Below are 19,793 nucleotides of genomic sequence, written 5' to 3' on the forward strand. Positions count from 1 at the left end.
TGGGAGTAGTGACTGTAGTGGGATGCAGGGGGGCAGGATGGGAGTAGTGATAGTAGTGGGATGCAGGGGGTCAGGATGGGAGTAGTGATAGTAGTGGGATGCAGGGGGGCAGGATAGGAGTAGTGACAGTAGTGGGATGCAGGGGGGCAGGATGGGAGTAGTGACTGTCGTGGGATGTAGGGGGGCAGGATAGGAGTAGTGATAGTAGTGGGATGCAGGGGGGCAGGATGGGAGTAGTGATAATAGCGGGATGCAGGGGGGGCAGGATGGGAGTAGTGACAGTAGTGGGATGCAGGGGGGTAGGATAGGAGTAGTGACTGTAGTGGGATGCAGGGGGCAGGATGGAAGTAGTGATAGTAGTGGGATGCAGGGGGGCAGGATGGGAGTAGTGATACTAGTGGGATGCAGGGGGGCAGGATGGGAGTAGTGATAGTAGTGGGATGCAGGGGGGCAGGATGGGAGTAGTGATAGTAGAGGGATGCAGGGGGGCAGGATGGGAGTAGTGATAGTAGTGGGATGCAGGGGGGCAGGATAGGAGTAGTGATAGTAGTGGGATGCAGGGGGCAGGATGGGAGTAGTGATAGTAGTGGGATGCAGGGGGGCAGGATAGGAGTAGTGATAGTAGTGGGATGCAGGGGGCAGGATGGGAGTAGTGATAGTAGTGGGATGCAGGGGGGCAGGATGGGAGTAGTGACAGTAGTGGGATGCAGGGAGGAAGGATGGGAGTAGTGACTGTAGTGGGATGCAGGGGGGCAGGATGGGAGTAGTGATAGTAGTGGGATGCAGGGGGGCAGGATGGGAATAGTGACTGTAGTGTGATGCAGGTGGGCAGGATGGGAGTAGTGACAGTAGTGGGATGAAGGGGGGCAGGATGGGAGTAGTGACTGTAGTGGGATGCAGGGGGGCAGGATGGGAGTAGTGATAGTAGTGGGATGCGGGGGGGCAGGATGGGAGTAGTGATAGTAGTGGGATGCAGGGGGGCAGGATGGGAGTAGTGACTGTAGTGGAATGCAGGGGGGCAGGATGGGAGTAGTGACTGTAGTGGGATGCAGGGGGGCAGGATGGGAGTAGTGATAGTAGTGGGATGCAGGGGGGCAGGATGGGAGTAGTGACTGTAGTGGGATGCAGGGGGGCAGGATGGGAGTAGTGATAGTAGCGGGATGCAGGGGGGCAGGATGGGAGTAGTGATATTAGTGGGATGCAGGGGGGCAGGATAGGAGTAGTGACAGTAGTGGGATGCAGGGGGGCAGGATGGGAGTAGTGACTGTAGTGGGATGCAATGGGGCAGGATAGGAGTAGTGACGGTAGTGGGATGCAGGGGGGCAGGATAGGAGTAGTGACAGTAGTGGGATGCAGGGGGGCAGGATGGGAGTAGTGACTGTAGTGGGATGCAGGGGGGCAGGATAGGAGTAGTGATAGTAGTGGGATGCAAGGGGGCAGGATAGGAGTAGTTATAGTAGTGGGATGCAGGGGGGCAGGATGGGAGTAGTGACTGTAGTGGGATGCAGGGGGGCAGGATGGGAGTTGTGACTGTAGTGTGATGCAGGTGGGCAGGATGGGAGTAGTGACAGTAGTGGGATGCAAGGGGGTAGGATGGGAGTAGTGATAATAGTGGGATGCAGAGGGCAGGATGGGAGTAGTGACAGTAGTGGGATGCAGGGGGGCAGGATAGGAGTAGTGACAGTAGTGGGATGCAGGGGGGCAGGATGGGAGTAGTGATAGTAGTGGGATGCAGGGGGGCAGGATGGGAGTAGTGATAGTAGTGGGATGCAGGGGGGCAGGATGGGAGTACTGTAGTGGGATGCAGGGGGGCAGGATAGGAGTAGTGACTGTAGTGTGATGCAGGGGGGCAGGATGGGAGTAGTGACAGTAGTGGGATGCAGGGGGGCAGGATGGGAGTAGTGACTGTAGTGGGATGCAGGGGGGAAGGATGGGAGTAGTGACTGTAGTGGGATGCAGGGGGGCAGGATGGGAGTAGTGATAGTAGTGGGATGCAGGGGGGCAGGATGGGAGTAGTGATAGTAGTGGGATGCAGGGGGGCAGGATGGGAGTAGTGATAGTAGTGGGATGCAGGGGGGCAGGATGGGAGTAGTGACTGTAGAGGAATGCAGGGGGGCAGGATGGGAGTAGTGACTGTAGTGGGATGCAGGGGGGCAGGATGGGAGTAGTGATAGTAGTGGGATGCAGGGGGGCAGGATGGGAGTAGTGATAGTAGTGGGATGCAGGGGGGCAGGATAGGAGTAGTGACAGTAGTGGGATGCACGGGGCAGGATGGGAGTAGTGACTGTAGTGGGATGCAGGGGGGCAGGATGGGAGTAGTGATAGTAGTGGGATGCAGGGGGGCAGGATGGGAGTAGTGACTGTAGTGGAATGCAGGGGGGCAGGATGGCAGTAGTGATAGTAGTGGGATGCAAGGGGGCAGGATGGGAGTTGTGACAGTAGTGGGATGCAGGGGGGCAGGATAGGAGTAGTGACTGTAGTGGGATGCAGGGGGGCAGGATGGGAGTAGTGATAGTAGTGGGATGCAGGGGGCAGGATAGGAGTAGTGACAGTAGTGGGATGCAGGGGGGCAGGATGGGAGTAGTGACTGTAGTGGGATGCAGGGGGGCAGGATAGGAGTAGTGATAGTAGTGGGATGCAGGGGGGCAGGATAGGAGTAGTTATAGTAGTGGGATGCAGGGGGGCAGGATGGGAGTAGTGACTGTAGTGGGATGCAGGGGGGCAGGATGGGAGTAGTGATAGTAGTGGGATGCAGGGGGGCAGGATGGGAGTAGTGATAGTAGTGGGATGCAGGGGGGCAGGATGGGAGTAGTGATAGTAGTGGGATGCAGGGGGGCAGGATGGGAGTAGTGATAGTAGTGGGATGCAGGGGGGCAGGATGGGAGTAGTGATAGTAGTGGGATGCAGGGGGGCAGGATGGGAGTAGTGATAGTAGTGGGATGCAGGGGGGCAGGATGGGAGTAGTGACTGTAGTGGAATGCAGGGGGGCAGGATGGGAGTAGTGACTGTAGTGGGATGCAGGGGGGCAGGATGGGAGTAGTGATAGTAGTGGGATGCAGGGGGGCAGGATGGGAGTAGTGATAGTAGTGGGATGCAGGGGGGCAGGATAGGAGTAGTGACAGTAGTGGGATGCAGGGGGGCAGGATGGGAGTAGTGACTGTAGTGGGATGCAGGGGGGCAGGATAGGAGTAGTGACAGTAGTGGGATGCAGGGGGGCAGGATGGGAGTAGTGACTGTAGTGGGATGCAGGGGGGCAGGATGGGAGTAGTGATAGTAGTGGGATGCAGGGGGGCAGGATGGGAGTAGTGATATTAGTGGGATGCAGGGGGGCAGGATAGGAGTAGTGACAGTAGTGGGATGCAGGGGGGCAGGATGGGAGTAGTGACTGTAGTGGGATGCAATGGGGCAGGATAGGAGTAGTGATAGTAGTGGGATGCAGGGGGGCAGGATAGGAGTAGTGACAGTAGTGGGATGCAGGGGGGCAGGATGGGAGTAGTGACTGTAGTGGGATGCAGGGGGGCAGGATAGGAGTAGTGATAGTAGTGGGATGCAAGGGGGCAGGATAGGAGTAGTTATAGTAGTGGGATGCAGGGGGGCAGGATGGGAGTAGTTACTGTAGTGGGATGCAGGGGGGCAGGATGGGAGTTGTGACTGTAGTGTGATGCAGGTGGGCAGGATGGGAGTAGTGACAGTAGTGGGATGCAAGGGGGTAGGATGGGAGTAGTGATAATAGTGGGATGCAGGGGGCAGGATGGGAGTAGTGATAATAGTGGGATGCAGGGGGCAGGATGGGAGTAGTGACAGTAGTGGGATGCAGGGGGGCAGGATAGGAGTAGTGACAGTAGTGGGATGCAGGGGGGCAGGATGGGAGTAGTGATAGTAGTGGGATGCAGGGGGGCAGGATGGGAGTAGTGATAGTAGTGGGATGCAGGGGAGCAGGATGGGAGTAGTGACTGTAGTGGGATGCAGGGGGGCAGGATAGGAGTAGTGACTGTAGTGTGATGCAGGTGGGCAGGATGGGAGTAGTGACAGTAGTGGGATGCAGGGGGGCAGGATGGGAGTAGTGACTGTAGTGGGATGCAGGGGGGCAGGATGGGAGTAGTGGGATGCAGGGGGGCAGGATGGGAGTAGTGATAGTAGTGGGATGCAGAGGGGCAGGATAGGAGTAGTGACAGTAGTGGGATGCAGGGGGCAGGATGGGAGTAGTGACTGTAGTGGGATGCAGGGGGGCAGGATAGGAGTAGTGATAGTAGTGGGATGCAGGGGGGCAGGATGGGAGTAGTGACTGTAGTGGAATGCAGGGGGGCAGGATGGGAGTAGTGATAGTAGTGGGATGCAAGGGGGCAGGATGGGAGTAGTGACAGTAGTGGGATGCAGGGGGGCAGGATAGGAGTAGTGACTGTAGTGGGATGCAGGGGGGCAGGATGGGAGTAGTGATAGTAGTGGGATGCAGGGGGCAGGATAGGAGTAGTGACAGTAGTGGGATGCAGGGGGGCAGGATAGGAGTAGTGACTGTAGTGGGATGCAGGGGGGCAGGATAGGAGTAGTGATAGTAGTGGGATGCAGGGGGGCAGGATAGGAGTAGTTATAGTAGTGGGATGCAGGGGGGCAGGATGGGAGTAGTGACTGTAGTGGGATGCAGGGGGGCAGGATGGGAGTAGTGATAGTAGTGGGATGCAGGGGGGCAGGATGGGAGTAGTGATAGTAGTGGGATGCAGGGGGGCAGGATGGGAGTAGTGATAGTAGTGGGATGCAGGGGGGCAGGATGGGAGTATTGATAGTAGTGGGATGCAGGGGGGCAGGATGGGAGTAGTGACTGTAGTGGAATGCAGGGGGGCAGGATGGGAGTAGTGACTGTAGTGGGATGCAGGGGGGCAGGATGGGAGTAGTGATAGTAGTGGGATGCAGGGGGTCAGGATGGGAGTAGTGATAGTAGTGGGATGCAGGGGGGCAGGATAGGAGTAGTGACAGTAGTGGGATGCAGGGGGGCAGGATGGGAGTAGTGACTGTCGTGGGATGTAGGGGGGCAGGATAGGAGTAGTGATAGTAGTGGGATGCAGGGGGGCAGGATGGGAGTAGTGATAATAGCGGGATGCAGGGGGGGCAGGATGGGAGTAGTGACAGTAGTGGGATGCAGGGGGGTAGGATAGGAGTAGTGACTGTAGTGGGATGCAGGGGGCAGGATGGAAGTAGTGATAGTAGTGGGATGCAGGGGGGCAGGATGGGAGTAGTGATACTAGTGGGATGCAGGGGGGCAGGATGGGAGTAGTGATAGTAGTGGGATGCAGGGGGGCAGGATGGGAGTAGTGATAGTAGAGGGATGCAGGGGGGCAGGATGGGAGTAGTGATAGTTTTGGAATGCTGGGGGGGCAGGATGGGAGTAGTGTTAATAGTGGGATGCAGGCAGAGCAGGCCCTAGCCAAATTAGTGCCCTAGGCAAGATTTTGGGTGGTGCCCCCACCCAAAAGCCAGAGTGGGAGCTTCTGGTTTGTGTTCCAGAGTGGAAAGCAAATCCTGAATTGCTGCAGGCGGTATTGGCCATCCCAGCAGAGGGGTTAATTGGATCAGCCCAGCGGGAAGTTGCCCGCTTTCCCGGCGATCAATGCGCTCCTGGAGGCGGCTGTGGCTGATTAACAGCCTCATTTATCAACGAGTTTATAACTCAAAACTAGCGATAAATATCACTTTTTATGATAAATGGTGCTACAGCCAATCAGCTCCCAACTGTCATTTTTGTAACAGTTGACAGTTGGGAGCTGATTGGCTGGAGCACCATTTATCATAAAAAGTGATATTTATCACTAGTTTTGAGTTATAAACTCGTTGATAAATGAGGCAGTAAGACCCTTATAAAAGAAGGATGAAAGAGACTTTTATTTCTGTGGGGACTATGCAGCGCCCTCTGGTGGCCGGCGCTCTAGGCAGCTGCCTAATGGTAGCACTGGCCCCGTATAGCAGACACATTTATGTGTCGTGCTGTGAAGTAACAAATAAGGGGACTGTGGACCTCATTCAGAGTCGGTCGTTGCGGCCGCACGGTCGTAAGGGAAAAGGGTCCGGATATGCAAATGATGCACTTGCAAGTTGCGTCCTTAAGATCGGATCGTTAGCTGGCCGACCAAGGGGAGGATGTGGTCGTAAGACAAAAAATACGCCCCCTTCTCGTACGCATTACACGTCATCTCCGGGCATATAAGGATTAATCGAGACCATCGGGAACCATCGGAACTGGTCGTAGAGCTTAAGGTTGACCATACCCTCTCTTAAGCTCTACGATCAAGTCAGTGTAAAAACCTCCCATGTCACATGTGCTATGACACTACTTTGTTAATTATGCACTCCCATAAAACGCCGTTTGCATAGTCAGGCACGCCTGCGTTCGGATCTCCACTCCCCCGTTCACAAGCACCTTCCCCTGTTACCACCCACAAACGCCTCATCCTGTCACTCAAACTAACGACCTGGCCAAGTTCAAGGAGAGAGATATTTCCGATCATAACAGCTAGTTTGTGCACGCGCATTGCGAATTTTACGCATGCTCAGTTTAGCAAATATCGGTGGCGTACGACCGTGCGGCCGCAATGACCGACTCTGAATGAGGTCCTGTGTGTTTTTTATGTGAAATATATACTTATCAGGCCCAGTGGCGTCACTGGGGTCAGTGACACCCAGTGCGTCCAATAGACCACCAATGCTTCCAATAGCCCCCCTGCGTGGCCTTGCGGGTAAAGGGGTGTGACCTCGTGGCACACTCCCGTGTTTCATCACTCTGGAGGCGTGCCTGGCACTTCTGAAGATGCCGGGCTGCTCTCAGAGACTTTCCCTTCCAGCTCCTCCTCAGTGATTGGGAGCTGGTGCGGTGCAATACTCACTAAAGAGGAGCCAGAATTTTGATGTCACCCCCTCGGAGGGTGACACAGAGGGTCTCAATCAGACCCGCTCGCGAGCGCAGGACGCTCGCAAGCGGGTCGTTGGTACCCAAATGCGCATGCGCACGACGGAGGGAGCTCCGTCGTGCGCATGCGCGAGACCCGGATAGCGACAGCCAAGCTGTCGCTCCGGGTCTCGCACCAAAGGGGGCGTGCTGTCGATGGTGAGTGACAGCACGCCCCCTTTGGTGGGCGTGCCAGGGGCGTGGCTGCCAGATGGAGGCGTTTCCATGGGAACGCCTACCGTCTGGGTCCGGCCCCACTGACATCACTAGTGATGTCAGTGGGAGTGATTTTGGCTCTGATAGAGCCAAAATCACTCCAGGGCTTGCGGTCACCGAGACCCTACCGCAGGGTCTCATCTCAAGCCCGATGGTCGTGATGGTCTTGACCATCGCGACCATCATCATGGACGCTCGCATAAGCTGTGGGTGGTAACACACAGCTATGCGAGCGTCCAAGAGGCCTCTCCAAATTTAGGTAGGAGGGCCCTGATTCAGAGCGAGTGCTTTGAATCAGGCCCAGAGTGTGATCCGCACCCCTTAGTGATACCACTGATCGGACCTGATTCTAAGTCGCACGCAGCTCTATATGTGCGAACGTACGCATCTTTGCATATATTCGAGCGATTCGGACGGGTGTTAGATGTTTCTCTCCACGCGTCATTGGGTGTTTCTAAGTGTCAACGCCATCAGCCCCGGAATGTGATTATACCCTGGGCATCAGCCCCAGAATGTGATTATACCCTGGGCATCATCCCCAGAATGTGATTATACCCTGGGCATCAGCCCCAGAATATGATTATACCCTGGGCATCAGCCCCAGAATGTGATTATACCCTGGGCATCAGTGATGGGCACAATTTGGGATCTTTGCCTCAGTGCCAAACCACCCTATACTCTCTCCTGCTACCAGTTGTACAGTATATATATATATATATATATATATATATATATGTTTATATATATTTGTGCATTTTCTCACCTTTGAGATTTAACTTTTCAATCGGTTCCCCGTGACCCGCATCTTTGTTTTTAAAATAGGATATCGATGTATCTTTAAAAATAATCCAGTATTGCTTGTAAGCTTTTAGCGTCAGCTTCTTAGGCCTGAAAATCAAACAGAAATACGTTATCAGATGAACAATTTCAACAGTAAGGAGAACACAAAGAGCTGTAGTAGAGCTTTTATCTCATTGCTGTGCTTTCACACCTCACCCTATAAGATAAGTAACATATTGCCATTAACCCTTAATCACTGGGTGTTTGCTACAACTCAACGACAGGTCTAGTTTTACCATATCCAATGTGCCGTTTAAACGGTGAACAGTTTCTCTACACACCAGGGTGTAATATTGTTGTCACAACAGACGTTTGTTGGGAAAATGTTTGACTTCTGTATTGTTGTTTGTTGGATAGCAGAGATAAAATAAGTGAAACAAGAAAAAAAATATATATATTCCATGATCAATTAATCTTACTTATGACCATTTTCAATATATATGGGTAACTCCACCAATAATTTCTAATTCTTCAGCGAGACTTCCACTTAATCACATTTAAGCAAATGAATTTGTGATGTAATGTTTTATTTTATTTTTATTCAGAGTGTCTGTATATGTGTTTGAGACGCAGAGGTTGGGGAATCCCAGTGATGTCATAAAAGGGATTACCCCTGAAGACAGAAGTAAGTATGTGCCCACACTCTGGGGGAGATGTATCAATCCTTCTAAAGAGGGCAAGTAGAGATGTTACGCAGTGGCAAATGCAGGATTTTGAAAGGGGGGTTTTCAAATAAATGTTTACCGATCCAGTGACAAAAACGTCTAACCAGAATAAGCCTGCAACATATGGGGGGGGGGGAGATAATATTTATTAATTGATGACAGATGACTGCAGCATGGTGTATGTATTTGCAGGGGGGGATAATATTTATTAAGTGATACCAGATGACTGCTGCATGGTGTATGTATTTGCAGGGGGGGGGGGGGGGGGTAGTATTTATGGAACAGAGAGAAGGAAAACTGGAACACACAAGAAACCATACTCACAGCAATGGGAGACGGAAAACCGGTGACTGCTGCATGGTGCATGTATTTGCAGGGGGCTGGAATGCACCCCCCCCCACCGCAAATACATACACCATGCAGCAGTCATCTGGTATCACTTAACAAATATTCCCGTCCCCCTCCCCCGCCGCAAATACATGCAGCAGTTATCTGGAATCATTCTAATAAGCATTATTCTCCTCCAAAGCCACCGCCCGGTCCCCCTGATATGAATGAAACACTGTATGTTGCATGCACAGAAGATAGCAGTCTCTGGCACTGTACTAGAGCCTTTTCTGTCTTGTGCACATTATCAGATGGGGAGGGGAGAATGGAAATTGGCACACAGAACCCTCCTGTCTTAAAATGCCTTTTGCAAGTACAGTCATAATGTAATAAAGCTGGTATAGAGAAAGGTGGGTCCTTCAGCGGCAAACAGGCTGGGGCCAGCTTCATTCACATAATAGCTAAAAAATAGCAATCTATTTGAGAATCACAACTTATTAAATATAATTATGAATTACTACTATTAGTTATAATCATTATAATTATTATTATTATTATAAAACATGCTGGAAACAGTCTTACTCCAGGCTGTATAAAAACAGGGTAACCAGGTTGGCAAATATGTAATTAAGTCAAGTGTTCAAAGCAGACGGATTAATCATTACACTGTTGGCACAAGCTATAGCTTTTAAGTTCCCAAAGACTATATTACTTCCTATCTGTGTTATAGATTTGCACAGTCAGAGAACTGTGGTAACTAAACGTAAGCAGCAATTAATAACAAGAGATATGGTAAGAACTTACCTTTGTTATCTCTGTTTCTACGAAGTCCATAGGGTCCACAGGGTTGACCTTGGGGGTTATAGCTGGAACAGGATCCATGGGCACCACACAGTTAAGCTTTTAGCTCCCAGGATGCACTTGGGTCCTCCTCTATACCCCGCCCCCGAGCCACAGGCACCTCAGTTGGTAAGCAGCCTAGGCCGGAGGAGAATATGGAACAGAGAGAAGGAAGACTGGAACACACAAGAAACCATACTCACAGCAATGGGAGACGGAAAACCGGTGACCAGCCACACAGCCCATTTGAAGCCAGGTGCGTCAGGGCGGGCGCCCTGTGGACCCTATGGACTTCGTAGAAACAGAGATAACAAAGGTAAGTTCTTACCATATCTCTTGTTTTCTACTTCAGGGTCCATAGGGGGTCCACAGGGTTGACCTTGGGGATGTCCCAAAGCAGTTCAACTAAGGGCGGGGACGCTCCTGTGCTGAAAGGAGCACCCGGCGCCCAAAGGATGCATCCTGAGAGGCGAAGGTGTCAAACGCATAGAACCTCAAAAACGTTTGAATAGAAGACCAAGTGGCCGCCTTACACAGCTGAACAGCAGAAGCGCCACGTCTAGCAGCCCAAGAGGGACCCACAGAACGAGTGGAATGAGCCTTAACAGAGGCTGGCACAGGTAAACCCTCCTGTGCATAAGCCTCACAAATAACGGAATGAAGCCAACGGGCTAACGTTTGTTTGTTGGCAGGCCAACCCCTCTTGTGAAAACCAAAGAGGATAAACAAGGAATCAGACTTCCTAACCGAAGCCGGCCGGTCCACATAGATTCTAAGCGCCCGGACCACATCTAAGGAAGTCTCACCAGCTGAAATATCAGGGGACTGAAAAGCTGGCACAACAAGTTCCTGATTAATGTGGAACTTCGAGACCACTTTGGGCAAAAACTCAGGACGAGTGCGTAGCACCGCTCTATCCTGGTGAAAAATCAGGAAAGGAGGGCGACAGGAAAGCGCCCCCAATTCAGACACCCTCCTGGCCGAAGCAATTGCCAGGAGAAAAACGGTCTTAAATGTCAGCCACTTGAGCTCCACCGACTCAAGAGGCTCAAACGGAGGACCCTGCTGGACCCGTAGAACCACCGCCAAGTCCCAAGGAGCCACAGGAGGCACAAAGGGAGGCTGGATCCTGAGAACACCTTGGAAAAAGGTGTGAACGTCCGGCAGCATTGCAATCCGCCGTTGAAACCACACAGACAAGGCGGAAACCTGAACCTTCAGAGATGCAAGGCGTAAGCCGAGGTCCAATCCTGATTGAAGAAATTCCAAGACCCTAGAAACTCGGAACACCTGAGGATCATAATTTCTGGACTCACACCACTTAAAGTAAGTGTGCCACACCCTGTGATAAATCCGTGCTGAAGCAGGCTTGCGTGCCCTGAGCATGGTACCAATAACCGAACTGGAGAAGCCCCGAGACCTCAAGACGGCTGTCTCAAGAGCCACGCCGTCAAAGACAGCCGACCCAGATCCGGGTAAAGACAGGGCCCTTGAGACAACAGGTCCCGACGCTGAGGAAGAAGGTACAGAGCGTCGATGGAGAGGCTCCTGAGATCGGAGTACCAAGGACGTCTGGGCCACGCCGGAGCTACCAGCACTAGCGTGCCGCCGTCCTGCTTGAATTTCCGCAGAACCCGAGGAAGTAGGGATATCGGAGGAAACAGATACGCCAGGTGAAACGTCCATTGCACCGACAGCGCGTCCACCAGACTTGCGCCTGCGTCTCTTGTCCTTGACCCGTAAACGGGCAACTTGTGATTGTGACGGGAGGCCATCAAGTCCAGCTCCGGCAGTCCCCACCTGTCCACGAGTAGCTGAAACACCTCTGGGTGAAGTGACCATTCCCCGGGATGCACGTCGTGACGGCTGAGGAAGTCCGCTTCCCAATTGAGGACTCCGGGGATGAAGACCGCCGAGATCGCTGGAATGTGACCCTCCGCCCAAGTCAGGATGCGAGACACCTCCGACATCGCTGCCCGACTGCGAGTTCCTCCTTGGTGGTTGATATACGCCACCGTGGTGGCGTTGTCGGACTGCACCTGTACCGCCCTTCCGTGAAGAGCGGGGCCGGATGACTGCAGGGCCCTGTATACAGCCCTCAGTTCCAGGATGTTGATGGGAAGAAGAGTTTCTTCCGCAGACCAATGAGACAATGAGCCGGTCACTGCCCCCCAACCCCGGAGACTGGCATCCGTCGTGAGCAGGACCCAGTCCGGGATCCAAAAGGGGCGCCCCTCGACCAGATGAGCTGTCTGAAGCCACCAAGCCAAAGATTGCCGAACGTCCGGAGACAACACCAGCACCTGAGAGCGGATCCGGTGAGGTAACCCATTCCATTCCGATAGAATCAGCCCCTGCAGGGGCCGGGAATGGAACTGGGCAAATTCCACCATGTCGAATGTCGACACCATGGACCCCAGAACTCTCATAGCCGAATGGACTGACAGGCGGCAACTGCTCAGGCAACTGTGTATCCGCAGCTGTAGGGAGGCGACCTTCTCCGGAGTCAGGAAGATCCTTTGCTGACGCGAACCCAGCAGGGCTCCCAAATGAACCATCCGCTGTGATGGAATCAGGGAGGACTTTTTCCAATTTATCAACCACCTGTGTGCTTGCAGGCAAGCGATCGTCAGGTGGAGATGTTGAAGCAGTACCTCTGGGGAGCTCGCCAGCAACAGGAGGTCGTCCAGATACGGCAGCAGCCGTACATTCTGGTTCCGAAGATGTGCGGCCATGACCGCCATAATCTTCGTGAACACCCTCGGCGCCATGGAGAGACCAAAGGGTAGCGCCCGGAACTGATAGTGGTGTTGAAGGATAGCGAACCTCAGATACCGCTGGTGCGAAGGTGCTATCGGAACATGGAGGTAGGCGTCCTGGATATCCAGGGACACCATGTAATCCCCCGGTTCCATCGCCAGAATGATGGAACGTAACGTCTCCATCCTGAACTTGGGAACCCTGAGGAATTTGTTCAGAGACTTCAAGTTGAGGATAGGGCGATGAGAACCATTGGGTTTCTGCACCAGAAACAGAGACGAATAATACCCCGTCCCTCGTTGTGATTGAGGAACGGGAACAATGACCCCTGCTTTCAGCAAGGACTCTATAGCCTCCTGAATCCGTAACGCCTTGGTCTTGTCCTGAGAAGGACTCGTGCAGAAAAACTGGTGGGGTGGTCTGTACCGAAAAGACAGGGCGTACCCCTGGGAGACCACTTCTCGAACCCAGGCATCCGTGGTGGTATTGTGCCAGCACTGGGCAAATAGAAGAAGTCGGCCTCCCACTCTGAGGTCCCCCAGAGGGAGGCCCGTCCCATCAGGCCGCAGGTTTATCTTCCTGCTTGGAAGAAGGGCGCCGTGCACTCCAGGCTTGCTTCTTGGGCTTAGAGGCAGTCTTACTCGCAGATTGTCTCGGGAAGGACTGACCTTTCGCCTTCCCCTGAACCCGAAAGGAACGAAAAGCCGAACTCCGAACCTTAGCAGGCAGTGCCGCCGAAGGGAGGAAGGCTGACTTGGATTTAGCCAGGGTATCCACAATTTTGTCCAAGTCCGGACCAAATAGTAATTCCCCATTGAAAGGTAAGGCCTCCAGGCCCTTCTTTGAATCAGAGTCCGCTCTCCAGGACCGCAACCATAAGGATCGGCGGGCAGACACCGCTGCAGCCGATACCCGCGAAGTCAGCAGACTAGCATCTAAAGAAGCTTCTCCAATGTAAGAAGCAGCGTCCCTCATCTGTCCCAACAACGCCCGCTGGACATCCGGAGCGTCATCCGAGAAGGTATCTTCCAATGCATTGGCCCACCCCTCAATGGCCTTGGCCACCCAGGAGATGGCCATGGACGGTCGGGCCACCGCCCCGGAGAGGGAGTAAATAGACTTTAAACAAGTCTCAACTTTCCTGTCCGTGGGATCCTTCAGCGAGGATATCGACGGTAATGGTAAAGTAGCGCCCCGAGTTAAACGGGTGACATGGGAATCCACCGCCGGTGGAGTTTCCCATTTTTTACAATGTGCCTCAGGGAAGGGGTAATTAGAAGCCAACCGCTTCTGAGGAAGGAATCTCTTACTGGGCGCCTGCCAAGCTACCGCCATATGATCCGTCAACTGATCCGACAGGGGAAACACCGCAGAAGCCACCCTAGTTTTTTTGAAACTAGGAAACTTCGACTTAGGAACCGGTGCCTCATCTTCTATAAGAAGAATAGCTCGCACCGCCCTAACCAGTGCTCGCACATTAATGGACGACTTGGTATCCATTTCCTGGTCCGAGGCGTCCGAGTCAGTGTCATCAGGGAACCCTCTGAGGAACCCTCTGAGTCCGATACCTGAGCAGCCCGTGCCATGAGTGAGCGTTTTGAAACCCTAGAAGGCATGTCAGTCTGCAACATTGACTGAAAAACCGAGGAAGCGGCCGCCAAATTTTGTACTGAGTTGGAGAGCACATCGACCCAGGGTGGAGGAGTCACCATAGGGGCCTGAAAAGGTACCACAGGCTGCTGCGGCACAGGGGAAGCCTGTATATACATATGCAACCCCGCATAGGGACCCACCGACTGAGACCCAGGAGGACTCCGCAATAACTGCGGGACACCCGGGGAATGGGGGATGGTCGGCTGGGGTAACGCCCTAGTAGGGAGAGCAGTCGGGACCGATAGACGGTCCGCAATAGACACCAGCACTTGAGAAAACATCGCCCACGGTGGTTCCTGCGTCAGAGAAGGTCTGGATGGGCCAGGAGCCACCTGGCACCGACTACACAGACCCTCCTGTGACAAATCCTCCCTATCCACTCCTGCAGAACAGCGTCCACAGGAGGCCAACATCGGAGCCACTGAGCGCTCAACCTCCTCGTCTGACATGACAGAATATATTATATATCTGGCACCAGGGTAGAAGTAAAACGCACTCACCGGTGTGCTGAACAACAGCCCACAATATGACACTGAGTAGCACACAACTGTATGTGACGGACCTCACAAATACGTGATCTATATAAGTGAGGTCAGTAGAAACGCCCCTCCCCCACACACCTGTAGGGCTTGTAGGAGAAGTAAAGGGATAGGTATAAGCTGACAGTAAGCGGAAAATAAGCACAGACAGGCAGCACTAGCAAAAGTCACATACCATGCAGAAGTAATACTCACTGCACCTTTACACTACAATCAACCTGCCCAGATTCAGTGTCTGGGAGGGCTATAGTGCTGTGTACGCTGTCCTTAATCAGGGGAGAGGTACACAGGGGGACCGGTCCGCATGCTCCCTGAGAGATCTGCGCTGCCACTGTGAGAAAATGGCCGCTGGAGACCTCAGAGGAGGAGTGGCCGAAGAGTCTGCAGCTCAGCGACGCCAGACTGCGTGCTGAAAGGCGCGCTGAGCTGAGGGGAGGAGCCGCTGACAGGGAAGGCTTCCTCCCCTGGCTGGCCATAACCCCAGGGATGCTGGCTTCCCGCTTGCCCCTTTATCCCTGGTGGTCTAGTGGTCCCACGGGTTATGGGGGGGGCCCGCCGCCACTGCCAGCAGCCTCCGGTCTGTCCCCAGGACCGGAGGCTAAAGGACTGCATTTAAGGCATTCCGCGCGCCGCCGCTAGCCAGCGACGCGCGGCTCACCTGCATCCCCGGCGACTCCGGCAGCAGTCCTGGGAGGTAGACAGAGTCCGGCTAGTACGGACTCTGCCCTCCCGCCGCGATCCCCAGATCAGTACTGGCGTCGCGGCGCCAGTCGGGGATCAGAGCAGCAGCGTGGGCGTCTGTACAGACAGCCCTTCGCTGCCGTCTGTAGTAAAAGAAACTAAAATAAATAAATAAATAAAAAAGCTTCTGGGGGCTGCTCCTGCAGCCCCCCTGCGCGGTGACCGACTCCGGCCGGGCACCAGCTTACACTGAGGTGCCTGTGGCTCGGGGGCGGGGTATAGAGGAGGACCCAAGTGCATCCTGGGAGCTAAAAGCTTAACTGTGTGGTGCCCATGGATCCTGTTCCAGCTATAACCCCCAAGGTCAACCCTGTGGACCCCCTATGGACCCTGAAGTAGAAAATTATGTTTGTTGTGAAACTATAAACAAATATATATATATATATATATATATATAAAATAAAGATCACCTAATCAAAAAGTAAAATAGGTAAGCTCTTAATAAATGTTTGTTGTGTAAATATATATATATATATTTACACAACATATATATATATATATATATGTATATATATATATATATACATATATATATATATATATATATATAGACGTATAATGAATGAAGGTGGCACTCAGAGACTTCAATATGCGGTGAAACAAGCACCCATAGCGGGGATAGCTTCATATGAAGTCACATTAAAGCTATCCCCGTTGTGGGTGCTTGTTTCACCGCTGTGGGTGCTTGTTTCACCGCATATTGAAGTCTCTGAGTGCCACCTTCATTCATTATACGTCTGCATATGCATTAGGGGAAATTACATCCCTTTGGAAGGCACCTGAGCTATTTCTTGGCTGAGAGGACTGGTGAGTGCCGGGTCAGTTTTGGATATATATATATATATACACATATATACACACACACACATATAAAAATAAAGATCACCTAATAAAAAAGTAAAGTAAGTAAAGCTATTTCTTGCATGTCAGGGAATTTACCTTCGGTGGAAAGTACTTACCTAAAAAGTTTTAAGTTATCTGCAAGTTTTGGTATATCTGTGATATCCTCCTGAGGAAACAAAATACAATATTATAAAAAAGCTAACAACATAGGACCAGAATCAGAGATGTGCGCTAATCCAGCTGCAACTGAGATCCCGCACGCCACTGCTTTGTGCGAAAATATGCTAATGAGTGCGACCGCCTAGAAATGTACTGAGAGACGCCCACTGGCAGCGTCACAGATCCAAGTAAGTGCGCACAAACAGGCAGCGGTGGTCGCAGATCCTTCGGTAATCGACCATCTGAGTAATCGAATGGTCGCGGGGATTTAGATGTTGGCGCCAAGTTTTCTGCATGCAGATTCACTGTAGTATGCTGAGAGATGCCCAAAAAACATTCACCACATGCCCGCATTATTGGCGTTACTCCCTGTAACTGCCCCCAAATGGTCCCTAAATGTCAATCACTTTGCAAAGAACTCCCCACTGCAAGCCGCATTGCTAAGGTACATTGCCGCGTGAGAAGTGCGACCATGATTAGTGCGACCATGATTAGTGCGACCATGATTAACTGCGTAAATAGTGGCATTGGGTACATATCTGAATAATGCCCATGTCATGCTTTATAAAGTACATTATGCGCCTTGCTTAGGTTATTTCGGAGCAACTCCAGCTAAAAGTTGGAAAGACCATGTTGTTTCGCAGTTCTGATATCCGGAGCGGGGGGGAAGTGCCATGCATGTGGTGCTGCCGTGCGCCGCTGAAAAAGCATTGTTGACATACCGAGTGTAGAAATTCACCATGTAAACATTATGGGGTCTATTTACTAAGCCTTGGATGGAGATAAAGTGAACGGAGATAAAGTACCAGCCATTTAGCTCCTAACTGCCATACTACAGGCTGTGTTTGAAAAATGACAATTCGGAGCTGGTTGGCTGGTAATTTATCTCCGTCCACTTTATCATCCAAGGCTTAGTAAATAGACCCCTATATCACCGCCGACATTGCGAATATCAACATTGTGAATTTCGACATTTGACATGTCAACATTCAGACCATGTCGACATTTTGAATGTCAACTTTTTGTACCGTGCCCGTTATGTAATGGGCGCAAATGCGGTTTTGTTTTTGCATACAGGGAAAACATTGACTGCTTGTGTATGCAGCATGGATATACATGGGCAGTTTTATTCTTACACTGCAATTTAGTGCCAAACTTAATAGGGAGCCGGCGAGATAGTCATTAGATCTAACGCAGCAATTTGTTTAAAGGCAACAGCTTGGTTTGCCTTTAAATTAATTGCTGCATTAAATAGAATGACAATGTCATGGGAATCACGCTGGCTCCTGCAAATTGCGGACTATTTACATCTGGCCTTTAGAGTTGATCCAGAACATGCTCAACTTTAAATCTGCACAATTTACATTTCATCCTCCCTCCGTAGCAGGGAGGACCGACAGTATGTGTGTTAATTCGATATCCAAGATTCAAATTTTACATTTACATATAACACTATGGGGTCTATTTACTAAGCAGTGTTAAGAGACAGAGTGAAAAGTGATAAGAAAGTGATAAGGTGCCAGCCAATCAGCTCCCAACTGTCATTCTTTAAACACAGCCTGTGAGATGACAGTTGGGAGCTGATTGGCTGGCACCTTATCACTTTCTTATCACTTTTCACTCTGTCTCCTAACACTGCTTAGTAAATAGACCCCTATATGTGTGTGTGTTATATGTACAGTGTGTGTGTGTTATATGTACAGTGTGTGTGTGTGTTATATCATATGTACAGTGTGTGTGTGTGTTATATGTAGTGTGTGTTATATGTTTATATGTACAGTGTGTGTGTATTATATGTACAGTGTGTGTTATATGTACAGTGTGTGTGTATTATATGTACAGTGTGTGTTATATGTACAGTGTGTGTGTTATATGTACAGTGTGTGTGTATTATATGTACAGTGTGTGTTATATGTACAGTGTGTGTGTATTATATGTAGTGTGTGTTATATGTACAGTGTGTGTGTGTTATATGTACAGTGTGTGTGTGTTATATGTACAGTGTGTGTATTATATGTACAGTGTGTGTGTTATATGTACTGTGTGTGTGTATTATATGTACAGTGTGTGTTATATGTACAGTGTGTGTGTATTATATGTACACAGTGTGTTATATGTACAGTGTGTGTGTTATATGTAGTGTGTGTGTATTATATGTACAGTGTGTGTTATATGTACAGTGTGTGTGTGTTATATGTACAGTGTGTGTTATATGTACAGTGTATGTGTGTGTGTGTTATATGTACAGTGTGTGTGTTATATGTACAGTGTGTGTATTATATGTACAGTGTGTGTGTTATATGTACAGTGTGTGTGTGTTATATGTACACTGTGTGTGTTATATGTACAGTGTGTTATATGTACAGTGTGTGTGTTATATGTACAGTGTGTGTGTGTTATATGTACAGTGTAAAGTTTGAAAGTTTTCCATAGACACATAAAAACTAGAGATTTGCAGTTCGGTTTTCCTGAAAACCGAACACACCCACACTTTGGAGTTCCGCGTCGAATCGAGTCCCAGCTTGGATCACTTTTGGGGATGATTCACTACGGAGGCCTGCTGCGAACATATGCTAATGCATGCAATCGCAAAGCCGTTGCACAGCCAGCATAGAGACGCCCATGACCTCCCACTACCACTATCTCACATCCACAGTACCTTGCAGTCCTGCGTATATATCGGGAACATGGAGTAACATCGGCCCCTCACGCAGAATTACAGCAGCCCCGACCTTACTCAGAAATTGCTAACCTCGTTGTATGCAGGGAGTACTGAAGCTGCGCATGCCGCTGCAGTAGCTAATTTATGCACGCCCATGCAACGGTCTTCAAGTAGACAGGCAGGCATGCGTTTCTCCAACCACTCCCACTTCACCACCACCCAAAACGCTGACCTCCCGTCACTCACATTGTGATGGCTTTCCTCTGCATGAGTGATCGCAGTGCAATCGCAATGCTAACTCACGCACGTACACTGCAGTGCATACGCCATACTTGCCGACATCCAGGGCCAGCATTCAGGCCTGGCTTCTTTGGTGGGGGGCGTGGCGCGGCATAAGGGGGGGCGTGGTGAGGGAGGTGATGTGGCAGTGGAGGCAGAGCAAGGGCATGACCGCACAATATCATTGTAGCCCCGCCCCTCTTTACAATGCCGAGATTAATGGCATTGTGAAGCAGGGGGCTGGGCCACGATGACGTGATTCAGTGTGAATCGCGTCATTGACCCCTCCCGCTGCGGAGGACATGTATGGAGATGCGGGGGATCCGCAGTGATGC

At 51.3% G+C, this 19,793-nt stretch overlaps 1 protein-coding gene across 1 annotated transcript in view; it reads right to left on the reverse strand.

Annotated features, from left to right (window-relative positions):
- Positions 1 to 19,793, reverse strand: part of FERMT1 (FERM domain containing kindlin 1) — a 96,472-nt gene that overhangs the window by 20,035 nt on the left and 56,644 nt on the right. Inside the window, exons 9-10 of the mRNA XM_088478037.1 lie at positions 16,475 to 16,524; positions 7,914 to 8,038 (exon numbers count right to left, since the gene is read on the reverse strand). Coding sequence (XP_088334163.1) covers positions 7,914 to 8,038; positions 16,475 to 16,524 — 175 coding nt within the window. The remainder of the gene's footprint in view (positions 1 to 7,913; positions 8,039 to 16,474; positions 16,525 to 19,793) is intronic.

The sequence above is a fragment of the Taudactylus pleione genome, unplaced genomic scaffold (genome assembly GCF_031769625.1).
Source record: "Taudactylus pleione unplaced genomic scaffold, aTauple2 ptg000206l, whole genome shotgun sequence".
Lineage (NCBI taxonomy): Eukaryota > Metazoa > Chordata > Amphibia > Anura > Myobatrachidae > Taudactylus > Taudactylus pleione.